Source organism: Lepisosteus oculatus, chromosome 7 (genome assembly GCF_040954835.1).
Source record: "Lepisosteus oculatus isolate fLepOcu1 chromosome 7, fLepOcu1.hap2, whole genome shotgun sequence".
Lineage (NCBI taxonomy): Eukaryota > Metazoa > Chordata > Actinopteri > Semionotiformes > Lepisosteidae > Lepisosteus > Lepisosteus oculatus.
Window position 1 is genome coordinate 11,866,929 of NC_090702.1, and position 20,902 is coordinate 11,887,830.

General features: G+C 39.6%; 1 protein-coding gene across 4 annotated transcripts in view; it reads right to left on the reverse strand.

Moving 5' to 3' along the window:
• LOC102683526 (sodium- and chloride-dependent GABA transporter 1-like) overlaps positions 1-20,027 on the reverse strand; it is a 36,348-nt gene extending 16,321 nt beyond the window's left edge. Inside the window, exons 1-3 of one of the 4 annotated variants that reach the window (XM_015353253.2) lie at positions 19,930-20,027; positions 19,661-19,824; positions 15,228-15,602 (exon numbers count right to left, since the gene is read on the reverse strand). In XM_015353253.2, coding sequence (XP_015208739.1) covers positions 15,228-15,456 — 229 coding nt within the window. In that variant the 5' untranslated portion in view covers positions 15,457-15,602; positions 19,661-19,824; positions 19,930-20,027. Of the gene's footprint in view, positions 1-15,227; positions 15,603-19,660 lie in introns of all 4 variants that reach the window. The other 3 variants (XM_015353254.2, XM_006633789.3, XM_015353255.2) reach the window with 3 other exon arrangements.
• Between the last annotated feature and the right edge of the window lie 875 nt (positions 20,028-20,902).

Below are 20,902 nucleotides of genomic sequence, written 5' to 3' on the forward strand. Positions count from 1 at the left end.
TTGATACAGGCTCTGGGTCAGAATCCCCTTGACCTGTAAACAGATGGCTTGGGGAAAGGGAACACCTGCAAGTATGTACCTATTCTAGAACAGGTGTTAGAGGAAGAAGATCACACCATCTTCTACCTCAGTAGAAAACTACTCCTTCAAGAAGGTACTGCAATGGTAGGAGTACCTGGCAGTCAAAGGAGTGATTTAATAATACTCAGACAATGCAGACATTCCTGATATTACAGCCTTACACGTTCACCATAGGGCAAACCATGACATCACAGAAGATCCATTATGGCACCACTGCCTCACAGAGCCTTGTGAGCACTCAGCTGGTCTCCTTGAGCAAGGGAGGGGATATGTGGCTAGTAACTGATATAGAAATGATGTAATCATCACCAGTGACAAGACAGTAAAAACGCACTTGTGAAATTGATTTGAATAAAAACTCCCTGCCTGCCAGCTAATCTCAGGAATACAACTTACAACATACACTTACAATATACACAGCAATTAGCACCTTATTTTACATATTTACTACCACTAGCATCCATTATGTTGATCTACTGTACAGTACAAAAAATCTTCATCTCTGAAAGGGACTTGTGGGTGAGTTCACCTGGGTTGACTCAATCCAGACTCCACCATACTGTCAGGAACAGTTCTTTCCGGGCCCTATGCAGACGACACGATCCGAAAGATCAAGAAACAATAGGGAAAAATATCATGCAGGAGTCGGTCAGGAGACAGGGGGGCGTGTCTGTGGTGAGCAGGTGTCCAGGGGAAGTGAGTCCGGGGCAAACAATCCAAGCATAAATCCAAAAGGGAAATCCAAAACGGGAGGCAAAGTCCAAGACCAGGGTATCCATCCAAAGTAATTAAAAACCGGGACCGGCGGAACAGGAACAGGAACAGGAACAGGAACAGGAACAGGAACAGGAACAGGAACAGGAACAGGAACAGGAACAGGAACAGGAACAGGAACAGGAACAGGAACAGGAACAGGAACAGGAACAGGAACAGGAACAGGAAACTAAAACCATAATGGAGCCCGACGTGGCAGGACCCCCAGGCTCTCACGAAACGGGATTCAATGAGAAGCACCGGGCAAACGCCTGCGTCTGGCTTTAAAGGTGGAACTAAAGAGGGGCTGGAATAAGGAACAGGTGTGGGGAATAGGACAGAACGAGGAAGGGCTGGAGCGCCCTTAAGAGGAGGAGTAATGATCGTGACACATACTGTGCCACATTGGTTCCTTTTCATTCACTGGTCACCTCGTCTCCTGAGCCTAATCAACCTTCTCAATAATTAAGTCATTTATTGTTAATGCAACTGTTTAAATATCATGAATGACAGCTCTATTGATCAAAAGTAATGCAAAATATTCAATCATTATTCCAGATCTATATAACTTAAAAAAAACATACATGCAAAAGCAGTGATTTTCAATGCTGAGTATGTTAACTTACTTGATCATCCAGTCTTCGTATTTTTAGCTTGAGCTTAGGACATCACTCCTAATATATCTGTATTGATCACTGCAACTTTACCTCTTATGAATAAAATGTGTCCAAAGTTATTCTTTATCTAGGTATTTATTTAAATACACGAGCCTTATGAACAAAATGTGTTATCCAAGTGTTATTTTAATTCGTTCCATGACACTAAGCCCCTCTTTGCTCTGCCCAGGAACAACCCCCATATTGTGATTTCTGTTGTTCCTTATGTGAAGATAGTTTTTTTTATTTCATTAGGGGTTCACAGGACATCTTTTATGCAGCAAGGACCATTTACACAGCAGCAATTATTCCATTTTTGTTTCTGGCTGTGTTCACATTAAAGCATCAAGTAATGATCAATGAAAGCATTAAGAGTAGGTTTACTGGTCTCTTGAAACCATTTTGTATCACAGGAACAAAGCATCCACATTTTTAGCCTAGTATTACACTCGAGAGTGAAAAATAATACTGAATTCCATACTTTGAGGCTAGAAAGAAAAACCCTCAGTTCTGAATAGACTGTTGAAGTAAAAATAGATTTGAAAATTTATTTTGAGAATTTCATTTCTTTGTGTGGAATGATTACCTAAACTGATGAACATTCATTTTAAATATCAACATACAAATCTGTTTTGAAAATAACACAATGACAGACTGTGTTAATACAAAATGAATACAGTATTTAACACTGTAAGAAATGCACTGCAATGAAGGTATTGCAAAAGAGGAGCAATAGTCTTAGATTATTTTTAGTTTACTAGGAATAAAAACACCCAAGTATGAAGTGTATCAGATGGTTTATTTTAGTCACAATTTATTTGGCTAACTTCCTGGCAATAGGACAAGATGCATAGGATGTGGGTGAGGTGTAACCAAGGGGTATGTAGATGCAAAGGTGGAGATGGGGTGGGGGAGCAATTCAGAAGACGTATGCGAGGAAGAAAAAGGAATTTTATATTGTATTTATGTTTTATGTGGAGAAATTATGTCAAAGTGATTACAAAAGACTGACAACTTAAGCACATTGAACTTGGCTGTTGTCATTCTTCCCAAACTTCATCACACTAGAAATAGCAACACGAATGAAGCATATCAGAAGGTTTGTGGAGTGTTTTAGTTGCAGTGAATTTGGCTCAACCGGCTTGGGTGAGGTCTAATGTCCTGGCCATAGGACAAGAAGGCTTTGACACCCCAAAAGAACTAAGTGGAACCCTATAATCACCAATGCAGAATTTAAGAGAGCAAAAAGAAGGTGAGAGAGGTGTTTGTGATGTATGGCTGAGACATGGGGTGTTTTTGTAGTTCTTTAGAAAGCTCGATGAGTGCTTGTTTAAGGGTATTTGTATTGGTTTTAACAGATGCAGCTATTCAAAACGAGCGAGGTACATGAATATAATTATATTGTTATTAATTTCTTTAGATATGCGATTTCATATTATATTCCCTATTAATCCAATTCTAAAAGTATGATTTTGTTTACTCTGATAACGAGTGTATTCACAGAAAAGTTTAAAACGATCAATTTTCACAAAGTATATAAAAGTACAGTAATATGGTCAGGAGCACATAAAAACATTTCTGAAATAACCACATGTAAGACTTTGATGCTTAAAATGTTTAGGGAGAAATGGAATACTGGTGTGTATTTTTTCTTTAAGATACTGTACCAATACCAGCCATATACAGTACAATTTACATAATATGTTTATGTTCCTAAATTAATATCATTTATGACCTTCAGATGCGCTATGCTCCTCTTCTTTTTATGCTCAGCTACTAAAATTTCCTTTTAGTTGTAAAATTCCATATAAATATTCTAAGTGGATTAAAACGTGCACGGTAAAGAGATTAAATTATTAAATCTTTCCACTACCGACCAATACACCACGAGTGCCCCTGTCGGTCATTTTTGCCAGCCAATCACGTACCGTGGTATGACGTAGATAGTTGCGTGCAGTACGGGTTTGTACCGCGCACTTTGGATGGCTGCATCTGTATGTAAACGAGGTAAGCCTCTGATAAGTAGAGGCCAAGTTGCTTAATGAGATAGTTAGGAATGTTGTGACAACTGCTGAGAAGGCAGCTTCAATCCAGAAAGGATGGCCAGAGAATTGCTCAGTAGCAAATTCAGACTTTTTAATGACTTAATGCAGATGAAATAGAAACCAGTTACTGGACATTATGGGTCAATTGCAACAAACTGAAAGCAGTGTTCTAACTGGAGTTCAACCCCTGGTTAGCACGCAGCTCCATGCTAAACTAATGCATTAACTAAGACCAATTCCAATAAACATGGCTGCTGAATTAAGTCTCCAGCAACCTGTTCTCAATAGCAACAAACCCAAAGTAACAGCTGCTGCCCCCTAAAGGTTACTGAAGTTGGGGATTAACTTAAACCACCTCTTTATATGGTTTAAACCAGTGGCTCTCAAGCTATGGTACGCGTACCACGCGCCACCAGGTGGTACGCCATATGACCCTGGATCTTTGTTGTGTGCACTGAAAAATCGGGACGGGTTTTCAGATTTTCTGTTTTAATACGTGTCAAATACGCAGCCTACGTACTACGATACAGTGCGCACTAATACTTGAGTGGACACAAGAGCTACTATGTAATTCTATACCATTCTATAGGAATGCGTGGCACAAACATAAGTGCCCAATTATATTTAAAAAAAGGTATCTCCAGCAAATAGGGAGGTAGGAGAATGTGCGTGATTTTGGAACACCACCAATCTTGTAAGCACAGGAATGCATAGAAATGCGTTCTATGAACGCTGGCAATCGTGTGAGCACAGGAGAGCGTGATGGATAACAGAAAAATATTTAAGAACTGTTCTAGGTTAATTTGAGAAAAATACACCGAGCATCTCTGTGTTTCGCTCCCATGCGCATGAAATAAAAACTTATTTTATCTTCTGAGACGGACTCCTGAAATGGAAACGGGGAAATATGCAAGCTTGCGGATTGCTAAAGCAGGTAAGCCCTACACTATTTTTGAAGAATCTTATTTACCGAAGGCGAAAGCTGACACGTACTATATTATGTGTGGAGAAAAAGCTGCTAAACAGCCTGACCTGTGTAATATTTGTGTGCGTCAGCAGTGAAACTGCATGTTGATTGGTGGAATGTAGGAGCTAATGGGTTTGGAGTTACAGGTGAAATAAAGAGTTTGTTCGAGTGTCACATCGTCGTCCTGGATTGTTAATTTCGATACTATACGTGTACGAGAAACAAGACATGGTGTCAGAATAAATAGGATTCACGTCAGGACAAAAGATTTAAAATGAACATCTCTGGAATTCCCGCACCACGAATGGATTGGGAGGCGAACAACCTGCCCGAGGCTTGGCGCAAATTCAAGCAGCATGTGGAGCTCATGTTTCCGGGTCCGCTCAAGAAGACAGGACAGGAAGAGCAATGCAGTTATCTTCTCCTGTGGGTCGGAGAAAAGGGCAGAGACGTATATAACACATGGACACTCTATACGGAGGAGGCAAATGTACTCAAAACCTATTATGACCGTTTTGAATTGCACGTTAAGCCTAAAACAAATGTTATATTTGCTCGATATAAATTTCACAAGAGAGTAGAGGGAGCTAAGGAATGGTTCGAGCAATTTGTAACAGAGCTGCGGCTCCTTGTGAAAGATTGTAATTACTCTGATAGCGAGGAGATGGTAAGGGATTGCATCGTTTTCGGAATACATTCACCGAGAGTGAGAGAAAAGCTGTTGAATGTTGGTTCTGAATTGACGCTAGACAGGGTCATAGACATCGTCAGGTCTCACGACTTGGCGCAAACTCATCTGAGAACGATGGGCAGCAGCGCGAGCAGCCTGCGCAAGAGCGCAGTACTCGCAGTTCAGCAGCAGGCGCCGAAACAGGCAGTTCGAGGAGTGCGCCGTGTCATGGCTGAGAAACCCGCCCGAACTAGAGACGCTAGACCGGAGTGGAGAGTAAAGTGCCAAAAAGAGTGTGGCTACTGCGGAAATAAGGCTCACGGCGATCAGGACGTTTGCCCGGCAAAAGGTAAGCAGTGCCTCAAATGTGTAAAATTTGCCGCTCCAGACGAGGGAAAGGAGTGCACTCTGTGGCAGAGAATAAAGCAAGTGGTGAATCCGAAAACGTTGAGCTGTACGTCAATTCAGTGTCACCCGAAAAGCAGACCTCTGACATTGAACAGATTTCTGTAGACATTAAAATAAACGCACAAAAGGTTATAAAGTTTAAGTTAGATACAGTCGCTCAAGTTAACGTCATTCCTCTGCATGAATATGACAAGTTTAAAAGTGACGTTGTGCTACAGCCCACATCTCGCAGACTGTCAGGGTATGGCGGCAAGCAACTTGCTGTAAAAGGCACATGCACCCTGAAATGCAAGTACAAGGACAGAGAAATGTGTCTGGACTTTTATATTGTAGACACTCATGCACCTCCAGTACTCGGACTAAAAGCATGTTTAGACATGGACCTTATTAAACTGGTCTTATCTGTGACCACCCCCCCCCCCCACTGAGACAAAGCCAATCTTACAAGATTTTGCAGATGTCTTTACAGGAATTGGGCTTTTTGCAGGTGAATGCACTATCCACCTCAAACCAAATGCATCTCCTATAGTATACCCACTGAGACGGATACCTCTTGCACTGCAGAGCCGTCTTAAGGAGGAGTTGCACAACATGGAGAAGTCCGGCATCATTGCCAGAGTCACAGAGCCAACGGAATGGGTTAATGCACTTGTGGTGGTGGAGAAACCTCGCACGGGTAAACTCAGAGTATGCCTTGATCCAAGGGATCTGAACAAGGCTATCAAACGTCCACACTACCCCTTGCCAACGTTTGAGGACATTACACCAAAGTTGGCTGGAGCACGCTATTTCAGTGTCCTGGATGCTAGGCCAGGTTATTGGGCTGTCAAGCTCACAGAAGAGTCATCAAAACTAACCACGTTCAACACGTTGTTTTGGCGCTACAGATTCCTACGCTTGCCCTTTGGGGTAATTTCAGCTCAAGACGAGTTTCAGCGGAAAATCGATGAGACATATGAAGGCCTCGAAGGCATTACAGCAATTGTTGATGACATCTTGGTCTATAGGAGAACCAAGGAGAAACACGACAGGAACCTTCACACTCTGCTACTACGGGCCCGAGAGCAAGGAGTCCGGCTCAACCAAGAGAAAAGCACGATCTGCGCCACTGAAGTCAGCTACTTTGGACATCTCCTCACCGTGGAGGGGATCAAGCCAGATCCAGCTAAAATAGCTGCTGTGAAGGACATGGAACCTCCCAAAGACAAAGGAGAGCTTGAAACAATACTAGGCATGGCAAACGACTTAGCAAAATTTGCCCCTAGCCTGTCTGACATCAACGCCCCGCTGCGTCACCTCCTAAAAGAGTCCAGTGAGTTTGTTTGGGATGCGCAGCAGGAAAAGGCTTTCCAGAAGATGAAGCATCTTATCACAAGGGAACCAGGTCCAGTTCTGGTATACTCTGACCCCAGCAAAGAGCTCCGACTTCAAGTGGATGCATCACAGCATGGCTTGGGTGCTGTTCTGCTACAAGAAGGCAAGCCCATTAGTTATGCATCTAAACCCCTCACAGAAAGTGAAACAAATTATGCTCAGATCGAGAAAGAGTTATATGCTATCCTGTTTGGATGCAAGCGTTTCCATCAGTATGTCTACAGTCGTCACGTTGTTGTGGAAAGTGATCACAAACCACTGGAATCCATCACGAGGAAACCATTAGCAGTTGCACCCCCTAGACTACAGAGGATGATACTACAGCTCCATCACAATCCTCCATCGCCCAGGGAATAGCATTCCTGTCGCAGACACGCTCTCCAGGAAGTCACTATCCTGCCAGGACGACAGCCTCAGTGAAGGGATGAATGTGCAAGTGCACACAGTGTGCAGCAGTCTACCAGTGAGCGACACAAAACTGAATGAAATACGTGCAGAAACTACAAAAGATGCACAGCTCGCAAAGCTCAGAAAAACTATACAGGAAGGATGGCCTGAGGAGAGGAGAAGGTGTCCCCAGAACATTATGGAATTTTGGAATCACAGAGATGAACTGTCACAGATGAATGGCATCCTTTTCAAAGGAGAAAAAATCATTAATCCTTCCTCACTCAGAGCAGAGATGTTCTCACGCATTCACACAGGGCATATGGGTATGGAGAAGTGTAAACAGAGAGCCCGTGACATCATGTTTTGGCCTGGGATGTGTAAACAAATTGAAGAAATGATCGGAAAATGTTCCATTTGTTTTGAATACCGCCCAGCACAGGTAAAAGAGCCCATGATCAGCCACAGGATACCAGACAGGCCATGGCAAGTTATAGCAACCTACCTCTTCACTTGGGACAATAAAGAGTACATGGTTACTGTTGATTACTATAGCAGGTACTTTGAGCTTGACAGACATTACAGTACCACGTCCACAGCCGTAATACATAAGCTGAAAGCAGCTTTTGCCAGGCATGGCATCCCAGAGTCTGTGATATCCGACAATGGCCCCCAGTACACATCTGCCGATTTTGAAACTTTTGCTAGTGCATGGGGATTCATCCACATTACAACAAGCCCACATTATCCTCAAGGTAATGGCCTTGCAGAGAAATATGTGCAAATTGCAAAAGCCCTGATGGAAAAGACCAGAGCTGACAAAAGAGACCCTTACCTCAGTCTCTTAGAGTACCGGAACACCCCAATTGACAACTTCAAATCCCCAGCACAGTTATTGATGAGCCGTCGCCTGCGTTCAATACTCCCAAGCACCAACCAGCAACTCCAGCCCCAGACCATCCGCTACAAGGATGTACCTGCGAGGAGGACACAGAGGCAGCGGCACCAGCAAAGGTATTACAACAGGTCAACCAAACCACTCTCTCTACTGCAGGAAGGAGACATTATCCGCATCCAGGAAACTGACCGATGGAAGCCAGCAGTCGTCATTCAGCCAGCCAAAACTGAGAGATCATATTATGTGCGTACTGCAGAAGGTCGGGTGTACAGAAGAAACCGTCGCCATCTGCTCAGCGCAAAAGAAATACACAATGCGCACACTGACACAAGCTCTGACTGTGATGAGCAGTGCAACCCCCAGTACACAGACGCTCCGCCTATTACCGCACTAAATCCGGACGCATGGTGAAGCCCAGGATCGTACTGGACCTATAAATGTAAAGGGTGTAGGCGGATCGCTGCCCTAATCATAATAACAAAAAATTGTAATGCAAACATACTGATATATTATGAAAAGTTTTGGTGGTTGTTGTTGAAAGGTTTTAAGTCATTACATAGGAGTTGAAATATACTGATGTCAGCAAGTAGCTGAGTGATAGCAATGTTAGATTATTGTAAAGAGTTGTTTGTTTTTATAGCGTTAAGATCCTGATATTAAGTGAAGAGCGCAGTAAGCATTGCTTAACCAAATTTTTGCAAAGAAGCTCATTAGGACTACAAGAGGTAGTTATTCTTGTGTTAGTCATTAACTCAATTTAAAAGAAGGGGGATGTAATATTTGTGTGCGTCAGCAGTGAAACTGCATGTTGATTGGTGGAGGCCTGAGCGGGAATAACGGTTACTCAGGGTCACAGGTCATAGTGAATGTAGGAGCTAACGGGTTCGGAGTTACAGGTGAAAAAAAGTGTTTGTTCAAGTGTCACATCGTCGTCCTGGGTTGTTAATTTCTACACTATACGTGTACGAGAAACAAGACAACCTGCTGCCCCCTCCGAAAGCCACAGCCACTTATAGAATTATTGATATGGTGGATTATATCAAAAGTACGCTGATAGAGTGCGTTAAGATGAGCAGATACTTTTCACTGCAATTAGATGAGTCTGTAGATGTCATCGTTTTTTCCCCCAATTTGCTCGTTTACGTTCGATACGTGTTTTAGGGTACGTCCCATGAGGACTTTCTGTTCTGTAAGCTGCTACCAACAGGAACTACAGGAGAGCATATATTTCAACTTCTGAATGAATTTATCGAAGAGAATGGCATCGACTGGATAAAATGGGTCAGAGTTTGTACAGACAGTGCTAAAGCAATGAGAAGCCGACACAGCAGTGTAGTTGCACGAATTAGAGAGGTTGCTCCAGAAATTAATGGACGCATTGCAACATCCACCACGAGACCTTTGCCATCAAGAAAATGCCTGACGATTTAATATCTGTTAGACTCTGTTGTGAATTGTATCAAGGCTCAAAAAACAAATTCACATCTGCTTTGCTCGACCAAACAGATTCACCACTCTCACTGAAATAGTGCTTTTTTATTGTTTATTTTTAATTGTTGTTTGTTCCTGTTTTTTTTTTTTGCTTTGAGAAGCCACCTTTAAAAGTGCTATATCAAAAAAAGTTTATTACTATAATATTTATTATACTGTATGCGTATGTGAGTGTATGTGCGCACGCGCGCTCATGTTGGTCATTGAGAATTTCTGGGGTTCCTATGAGAAGATGATTTGCAGGTGGTACTGTACTTGGATGCTTTGGTTTGAACAGGGGTGGTACTTGGTCCAAACAGTTTGAGAATAACTGGTTTAAACAACAAAGGAGCATACTAAGCGGAACATTGGATCACTTTAGAATGTTCCTGTTAATAATACTGTATCATCTGAACAAATGAACTTATGCATTTGTTGCTTGAAAATAATTTAATATTTAACTAAAATTGCTTTTCATTTTTCATTTTGGTTTTCACAATTATTCATAATGAAGTTTACTCATACATGTTGATGAATAAAAGTGTAATTTATTAATAATGAAGATTAATGTCTATCTTTATTATCGCTATACAGCTAATGAATGTAGTGTCTTTAGTATGCGGGAAAGCAGGAATATCAAGGAATCATGGATACAGTTGTGTTGGCAAATGTAAGGATGCGTTAAAGAGGAAATTTTTATCTTTTTAAAATTAATTATTTGTGACAGTTCTTTGGAACAGTGTCCTTGGTCCAATAATAACAGTGGTTAAACAGTAGGAGTGTGCCAAATGTCACAGCGACAGAACAGGAGGCTCATACAGTCAAAATATTGGACTATCACATGTGGCACAGTGATTGGTGCTGGCTCTTAATGGACTGGTATGCAGAGCAAATGAGAGGCGAACAAAACACTGTTTGAAAATTCAAAGGCTTACAACGTCAGTGAAACAGCACTGAACTGAAATGACCATTTAGCTATTCTCTTCACTCTAGAATGTCCTGTTTCACTCCCCCCCATGCTCTGTAAGTTTTACCAGCTGGCGACCAGTTGACCAGACTAGGTTTGTGAATTGTGTTCTGTTCTCTTTAATAGGTCAGCAATGGTGCAGGATGGTTCTAGCAGCCTTGCATCAAAAAGCAGGGATAGCAACTCTGCAAGTGGATGAAGGAAGAAAATAACATCCTGATGGATATATTGGATTTTCACATCTTAACTGTGACAAGACTGAAGTCATGCTTATTGGCACCCCCCATCAACTTCGTAAAGCCAATCCTGTAACCCTATCTGTAGATGGTTCTGTACTTGAGCTTTAGGTTAAATTGAAAAACCTTGGGGTAATATTAGATTCTGGCTTAACATTCGACCCACATGTGCAGCATATTGTCAAAACCTTTAAAGGTGCTATATCAAATAAAGTTTATTATTACTATTGGTCACAGGATCCCGATATCACAGCAATGAAGATGAAGGACAAGATTGGCTATATCAAAATAAGTAAACCTTTAGATTAGAGGAGAGGTAAAAACAATGAAAACATTTCCAGGTGGTCCAGTAGGAATTGGGGGTGCAAGGTGTAACTCCAGCGTAACTAAATACTAGAATAGTATTTAGAGCCTGCTGGAATTAGAGATAAAAAGAGTGGTTTGAGGATTTTGATATCTGAATAATATGGAATTGGACAGGGTTAGAAGCCAGGGATAGTTCTTAAACTTCTGAAAATGGAAGTATGAATGAAAATCAGCAACACTGTTGAAAAGCACTGCAAAAATTAGAACTTGATTTATAAGAGAAAGCCATTTAAGACAATGGATGAATTTCATGATAAACTGAGAAGATGATCTCATCAATGGATAAGAACTGATTTGTTTTCAACTGTGGCCCCCAGAAGAAGCAGCTACAACATTTGGAAACAGTTTGAAAAGCAGATGAATAATTAGAAAGAGAGATGTAGGCAAACTCAGATGGATAAGGTACTGTGAACCACTGGCCTCAATGTTAGCCTCCAAAGCCAATGAAAGTCACTGCATCTGTAAAAAACTGGAGAGAGTCTTTGGAGAGAACGAACCACATAATAAGAAGACAGATAATCCTTACAATCTTTTAGAAATGAATGCTTCAGCTGAAGTTTTTCTTCATGACACTGAAGATGCAAATTTGAGAAGATATGAAATAAAAGATCGGTTGTGGACGGGGCTATTCTGCCACTCTAGGTGAAACACAATTGTGCCGCCCATTCCCACTACTCCGGCCTCGGGGCCGGGGTAGTCTATTATTTGCATTGGGACGCGCGTCTCATTTCATCGTGTTTAACAAACACCACCACAAAACCATTACAGAACACCTTATATCAATCGAAAATAGCTTCACAAAACTGTTTTCAGAACTGAAAAGCACCACGGCAATCGATTGCAATAAAACGTATTTATCGGAAGACACACTTCAGCACATGTGTATCAATAAGTAATCAATAAGCCAGCAAAACATGACCGCAAAAACCAGCAAAAAAATAATATATCCCATGTTTGTACCTTCTTTGGAGCCTCCGTAAGCCTTTGTAAGAGCAGCTGTATATCCACAAAAGGCTAGCCTGACTCATCTAAAGTCCTGGAGGAAACTGAAATGTATTGGCTATTGCAATCGAATTTTGAATCTGCCCGCTTCAAAAAAGCTGATCTAATTGGTCAAAATTGCTGTCAATTTTCAGCCAACCTCTCGTGTCCATAATATCAATCACCAACTCGCAAAGTTTCTTGATCATAATGTCCGTCATGCTGGCTCTCGTAGAATCTGTAAGCTCTGAATTCCTAGAAATGCTCTCTAATCTTCACGCTGCTTTTCTGTGTTTTAAAAAAGTGCACGATCATTGTCGTCTGTCAGATTCTACTCTCGTCTGGCGTGCAATCTAAAATTATTGAGCATCGTAAGAGTTTTGTGCTTAATCTGGAATGCTACAGTAGCATTGCTATGATTTCATTTTGAATTCCTTTACCCCAGTAGTGAACATGCGTTTCTTTAGAAGTTATTTTCCTAATGTGTTCAGCCATAACATTATCAAAAAGGCCAATCGTCTCTATAAGTTTCAGGAAATTTCCATTATCATGCTCAATCAGTCTGTCTGTGCTACGACGGAATGCTATATTTTGCATGGCCATTACTCTTATAAGGCTAACCAAACGTCACAACACTTGTTGCCAATGCATTGTCTCGGCTAATACTTTCTATTGATTTTGCGCATCTACAGTGTTTTGAGACGCCAACCTTGTGTCAGCTCTTTCCATTTATGAAAGCATTCTATATGCTCATTCGACTTTTCATAGGCACTCAAGATTTTCCCAGTCTTTGACACCGTCTTTTGCAAGAGCTGATTTTCTCTCACTTTCACCAAAAAGTTTACAACAAACGCAAAATGTAACATCCTTGCTAACTGAATAAATGAGCCATGGCCTCACCAGTTTCTCCCCATTTACTAAAGTCCAACTATAATTACACGTGGAACATTTTCTGTGCTTACTGTCCCTGGGAAAATCGATTCTTTTGAATTGATGCAGTCCCCTCTGTATCAAAATGTCTCGAAGTCCTTGGTTACTTGTTGTCGACCACTTACTGGGATCATTCAGATTTTCCTCAGCTTGTAATGTTAGCGGCTGGTGAGTCTCTGTTTTGGTTGAGACGCAGTTGCCGCTAATTCTATCCTTGGAAGCAGAACCCTCTACATCCACAGTTGCTTGTAACAGAGCTAACTGAGTCTGATTCTGAGGCAATGTATTTTAAGAATGAGTCTTTCTGTTTTTGGTGTGCCTGCTCTTTTGACAGTCTTCTCTTTTTGTATTCGCAGCCGGACAGTTTTGGTCATTTTGACATGCTGCACTTCGCTGTCCACACGAAAAATCTCTCCAGTTGATCGAAATTGGCACCAGTGCCACAGGCTCGGGGGTGGGCGGCCCAAGTTAGGACTGATACATTCCTCGGTCATTTAGAGTGATTAGAGAGAGCTTGTAGGATAACGTGCTCTGCGGTCAAGTTTCTAATAGGTCGCAGAATACTTTAAAATGGTACAGTAGCGAACGGCCGACATACAGGTTGTGTGAGGCGGTCGCAGCTTGGTGACGACACAGCCCTCCCCTGCACATACAGTAGCAGGGAAGCTGGGCACCTGGGCTAAAGGAGGTCTCCTTTAGCTTAGCCAGCAAGTTCCCTGTGAGCTACACTGGAGACCCGGGTTCGAGCCCATGCGGTGAGGGACGAACTGGGGCAGGAGCACAAGCCCAAGAGCCCAAGTCTGTTGCAGTACATTTGGCCGCCCTTGCTCAAATGCTGCTCTAGGCAATTGCCTCGTTCTCCTATATGGACGAGCCGGCCCTGGTTGTGGGGTATAATTAGCATAGCATAGTTGAGGTGACAAAGCAGGAACAGAAGTGGCTTTTGCAGAAAACTGACAGGAAGGTGGAAATATACAGCTGAATGTAGTCAAGCTTCTCATGAGGCTGGAAGTATAAGATCTTTGCAACTGAGTAAGATTCTGAAGATGCAGAAGAGCTGGCATGATAATTTCATCCTGTGGTTTAACAAGTATAGTAAGTGTGACAATTGCATTGTGAAGGAAAGTGCTGGCTAATTGTGAATTCCTGGTGTGGCTGAATAGAGATAAACAGATACAGACTGAGAAAGAATTTTGAATGAAGAAACAAACATGGGAAGAAGGTCGAATTAATGGACCCGGGGTGGTAGTAGTGGCACCAGGGGTCTTACTGTCTTGCTGTGTGCTGAGTGAATGTATTGCCATATGCAGAAGCATGGTGAAAGACAACAGTGTGCTTGATAAGAACTTCAGAGTAAAAGACCTTTCCTTGGTGCCAAGCTTATGGAGAAGCCAGGGGAAAGATTCATATTTCTTATCTTCTGTTCTCTTGTTTTCTCTTCCTTGCTTGCTGTTTGGAGCATGATCCACATACAGTATAGAGAAATACTGCATCAGGTGGATGAGAGACATAGCGTATTTTCTCTTTTATTCTGTCTTTGGTTTCTTGTTTTTTCAGTCCACATATGGAATGAATGCAGCAAATGGTAGGGAAATGCACAGCCGTAGCATAATACATCCTGGAAAGATTTCAATATAAACTTCATCATAAAATATAAAGAGATGTAAATATAATATATATAATATTTATTTTATCTTAATGTATATTAATCAAATATCATAATTCCTGTAAATAAAATGCATTTTCTTTATTTTTTATTCTTTATTTTTCTTTTCATTACTATAAGTAAATGTATAAAATGTGTGTCTAATAACACTTCAATACACAAATTCTATCTTAAAAACCCTTTTGTGACTTGAACTATTGTTACAGCATTTGGATTAGATTCCCTAAACATACGAATTTTCCATTCTTTTTCAAGATATTCCATTACCTATTGGCTTTATCATGCCATACTGTATCCTGTATACAAACAATCACAAAGCATTCTAAGCAATATTTTCATGCACCGTATTAGTAAGTTTGTCATTACTCTCACCTCCACCATTTTTGCCGCATAAGTACGGAAACCTCCAGACATTGCCTAGTCCAATAGCATACCCCACACAGGACAGCAGGAAGTCAAATCTGCCCTTCCAGGTGCCCCGGTCAGGGAGTCCTTGGTTGGCATTGTTGGAAGGTACGGGATGCAGTGCCTCAAATGGTATGGCCTGCTTGACTTCAGTGGGAGAACTGATTTCCACAGTGCTCTGCCCAGTCTTTCCCATGGCAATGCGTTTTGCCTGTCACCTAGGTTGTGTCTGCACTGCCGGAAATGAACAATACTCCTAGAGTTCTCAGGGCCGTTTTCCAAACCCCCACATTCACTGTTTGTCCTTCAGGCTTCGGCTGTCACATCAAACGTAGGCATGAGCTGCAAAGGCACAGAAACATTCTGTCAAATCCCAAGAGTTTATATAATATATGTCTGGATTTAATACCTACAGACAGTTTAAATGCAATAAATGATGTACAAAGGATTTGATTTAAAAACGGGACTGTCATTTTTAATCCTGTTCACTCTGCATTATGAATACATCTTTGAACTGTGTAAGCTTTAAAAATGTTTTAAGGATGTCATCAGTAGAAACGTACTGTAGGTACTATACAGAAACCTCATTTAATCATATCAGGAAAGACAAAATTAGACCTGAATAAAATTAGTTTTAAACCATAATTATATAGAATGTATAGTTTTTCGGAAGGATGCTCCAAAGAAATTGTGTCTGTTTCTTAAAATTCATCAGTTACATAGTTCAGTGTACCATTCTCAACTGGATGGTCTCATTGAGCATTTTAACAAAACTTTAAATGTTTTTAAACTCCCGAAGACAATACACAGAGACAGAAGAATTAGGGACTGGCACCCCCCCCCATACAGGATTTTCATCATTAGGGAAGTACTACCTGCTTCCAGATGGTTCTTTAAGCTCCTAAATGCACAACATCTGCAGTGTGCATCATGGTTTTAAAATAATCTATTTTTAGAGAACACATGGCTGATCCCGGGAAGACTCTAATTCTCAAGAATACTTCCTTGAGCAGTCAGTTAACTATGGCCATCACATGGAGCTGAAGCAGCTTAGTGTTCATTGAAACCTTAGAGAAATTGAGCTGGAGACTGTGGGAACTCATCCTACAGACAGAAAAGGCCAAACTACCAAACTTTGGCTACTGCAAGGAAGGGAACCAGTTTTACAAAATATATAAATCTATTTATTGTTCCTTAATCTCTGCCATGGGCTAATTTTCACAAGTACTTTTAACAAGTCTCGCAACACAGGTTTCATCGCCACCTACTGTAAATTGCTCTAATAATACAGTAATACACAGGATTCATAACATACTGTACCATCTATAAGAATAACGCTGAACTTTTTAGTTGAACTAAATTGCTTAATTGTCAAATAATGTATTTTCTTAGCATCATTAATACAGTATGCAAAAATTACATTCGGTGTCACAGCAAACATACTGTAAGTACAGCACATTTGTGACAGGAAAGATATGATGTCCTACTTAACATTCTGCACTGGATATAACAGGATTGAATCAGTCACACTGCACTTATTTCATGAAAGATTGCTCATTAAAATTTAGAAGGAGCTAATCCTATTAGAAACTAAAAAAAATCTATTGGGAGGCAATACTGTAATTGAGGGTCTTCAAAGTTTTGAAACTCTGAACACCATTCAGTTTTTAGATCTTTTTTGTTATTTTGGTTTCAACAAAGAACATTAGAACAAAGACAAGATAAGCAAAAATGAACTCTATTCATGATGCTACTTTTATCTATTTCTTTCTATTTTATATATAGTTATCGGCATGAATAATTTATTTTTCGAAAAAGAATGACTGCTAAGGTCTTGTGATTAATCATACTTATTTCTCATGTTTCTTACAGTTTCTTTACATTTTTTATTTAACCTTCTCATCCCTCGTCTAAAAATCAAAGAACTTACTTCTCAAGAAATGTCAATATTTTTATTGGACTAATTTTTCCCAGTGATGCAGTGGATAAAAGGATTTAAGCAAAAGTACAGTATATTGGCTTTTTTAGCACCGGCAAGCGTGAGTGTTACACAAACAGCAGGATTTGTGAGTAAACTACAGTAAATGTAAAGAGGCTTTTAGATTTTTAAAACTATCCATAGGTCTTCAATAGTTTTTCTTGCTATAGGTATACCTAAGAATATTTTCCAGGTTTTGTATGGCTGTAGCTTACAAGTATTAATTATACAATATTCTTAAGATTATCCAGGTGGAATAATTGCATCTGGTGCATAAAAAGGTGATTGAACCTTAAATATACTTAAGTAGTGGTAGTGGATCTGTAGCCATTACAGGACTGGTACTGTATGTGTAAAATTGATGTTTTAAATAATTGTTTTCTCTATTACAAGTTGATTCTTATTAAGTTTAAGATGTATTTCTTTAGGTTCTTTGTTAATCTTGAAGCATGTTATTTTGCAACTTCAAACTAAAATGATTAACTTTAAGATTGAGTATTATCAGGTTCCTTTAAAAAATACATGCAAAAATTGTCAACAATTGGTTTGAATGTAACACTTCAATGGTGGCTCCAGGCAAAGAATACCCCTTACCCTCTCAAGATATACCCAGCCCTTACCAAAGTACTGTATGTATTGAGAGCACTATACAGTATGTGACTACCATGATTTCAGATATGGCTGTTGTGACAATCCTGCAGAGCTGTTAGTTGTTCCACCTCATCCACAACTCTGAAATTGCTATCAATTTCCAGCCATTATGTCTTTTGCATGCAAAATATTGCAAATTGAGATAAAATATTCTACAAGGTCCAATGAAGGCTGAGATTAAATTGCACTTGAAGAAATGCTTATGGGAAGAAGTATATGATACGATTTTGCTAGAGCTAACCCAATGACAGCATGGTCAGAAGCTTTCTTTTAAGCAAAGGCCATATAATTAAACATTACTCTTTTACACTTGCCAATAAAACGTTACTTATTTAGTATAAACTAATTTATTGATTGAGTATGGGTTAACAATGATGGGGTGTTATGCAATTATAGGGGCTTACGGTGATTAAACCTATGTCCAGTGTGTAGTAATGTTGGTTGATGTCATTTATGTAATATTATGTTATATCTATTTCTATACTTACTGTATGTTATATAATGTAAAATTATATATTTTGAATGCAATCTTTGTGTGTGCTGTTTGCATGTTTTTTGTAAGTTTCTCTGTGTGTGTTAAACATACAGTAGCTGTCTGAATAAAAAAATCTGAGGAATCAGACAATAAAGTATTATTGAATGATATAAATAATTCCTCATTTTGTTAAGTCTACATTGAGGGACACAAACATGTCTGAAGACATAAGTTGATATTCTTCCTGCAGTGCATGTGACAGATCTGTGGATATCTTAAAATACTCTTAATGTAAGCAGTTTGAAAACCCTGCTCAAGTAGTTTAGAACTGGTTTCTTAGAACAAATAAGAGGCATACAGTGAAGGTCCCATGGTCACCACCACCTCTAAGAACATTAAACAATGAACCACTGGTATTGTAAGATCACAACACCAATTTTCTGGAATGATAACTGACTTTAAGGCTGTCTATTGTCTTTATCTATCCCGCACTTTAATGAGAGACAAATATTATCTTAATATGTTGAACTAAGATGAGTCATAAAACAAACTAATGTTGTCCTCGTGTGTGCAGCTGCTTCATAGTGTACCTTCTTTCTTAAACAATAGTACAAATAGACCAGCCTGAAGTAAATTTTTAGCTGGGATAAACAACAGAAAGATGAGATATTCCATGAACATTGAGGTCTGTATTCAAAATTTTTAGGGATTTAATCATCTTAGTGTTTTGAATTTGGGGCCTTTTCTGACTCCAATCATTTTAAAAACTTTATTCCAAATACATAATGATAAGTCATTGTATTCATACTGTATGCGGTATTTGTGCTATTTAATGCCATATACTATTCATAAGACTCACCTTGGATTAAAAAAAATGTACTATATAAAGCTCTTGCCATTTATCTTAAATACCATTCTTTTACCACATTTTAAAATTTCACCGAATCCCACAGACCATACAAAATGTTGTTTCTTTTTAAAAAGGTATTTACAATTATAAATTACAAATACAATTATTATTTAAAATTATTTGTCTCATTAAGGGTTATTTTGTAACCTCAAAGAAAAATATTTTGCTTGTCTACTCATTTTTCAAGTTTAAAAGTATTGGCAATTACTAATTCATTATTTTATTTACTGCTCTGCAATATACAGTATCCATTGTTCCTCATATGCAGTACCATGTGCTTTTTAAGCAGATTATAAAAGTATGTATGCTGTCAGGGTGTAGTAGTGTTTAAGATGCTTGTTTTTATGTTGTTCATCTGAAAAATGGAGAAAGACACAGTACAGTACCTGTATGTTTGTAGTTTTTGACTTCTTTGGAAAAGGTGCAAGTAGTATTATCTTCCTCCCGTGCAGCATGAAGATCACTGGAATTCCTCTGTTAGGGTGATGTTCAACAGTCCCAAACCTCTTATCCGCACGACAGGCAGAGGAAACACTGAAAAACATTAAAGCTGGAAAGTTTTTAGCAAGGGAAGATCCTTCCCATAGGCTGTGTTGTTGATTTTGAGCAACAAATAATAAGCTTTGAGTTCTTGTCTAATTAGATTATTGCTCACCCTCACTGAAGTCCCAGTGCATGAAAGGAAATCAATCTGCCAATTTGAGGAGGAGTGTAACACTAGCAGTATTTCAGTACAATGCACCCCACAGGCAAATACACATACACAATCAAGCACACACACTGAGGAACACAGGATTCTGTGGATACCCATGTTCACAATAGCAGGGAAACAAAATAAACTTTAAAGAATACTCCTCTGTGCTTGTGCCACAGGGGTTTGGTGCCAATACCCACTGGGCGTACAATAAAACATTCACTGATTTTTGAGGCCTCTTGTGCCAGTTGCCATGGGATATTCCCATTAAGGACAGCTTAATTCATGATTTGAAAAGCCTTGTTGTGGTTGCAAAAGACTTTAGTAAAGAGGCCGATAAACAGTTTGGATTCAAATAAGGAGGGCATTAGTAGTCAGACAATGGTTTTGCAAAGCGAAGGAAAACAGGAAATGCTACCTTTAAGCATATTATGGAAATAAGAAACCTTCAAAATCACATCTCTACAGACCACAAAGAAAACATAACCAATTCATGGTGAAAGAAGGATATAAACAAAATCTACATGAAACTCATACTGTATAAGTAATTAAAACCAAATTTTGTTGATGGTTTACTTTTGTTTAATAGTAAAAGAACGTCAAAATAAAGTTTAGTTTCATTTTAGAGAATACCAATACCAATCTCATATGGTGTTTATATTAATTTCTGTCTACTGTTGGATCATGGAGCCAAATACAGTACCTTGTAAATTTTACATTTCTTTACAGAGATTTAGTTATTAATTTTAAGTGGCTATTTTTGATTACTATCTATCACATCTTTGCAGTTAATGTAGTTTTTAAAGGACATACTAAGATTTTCAAGTTTGGTTACACATGTAATGAGTAACAGGTGCGAAAAATTCTTTCCACACACAAAAAGCATGGATTAAGCATATTGTGGTCTTGACCAGCATCCATCGAGACTCTATTT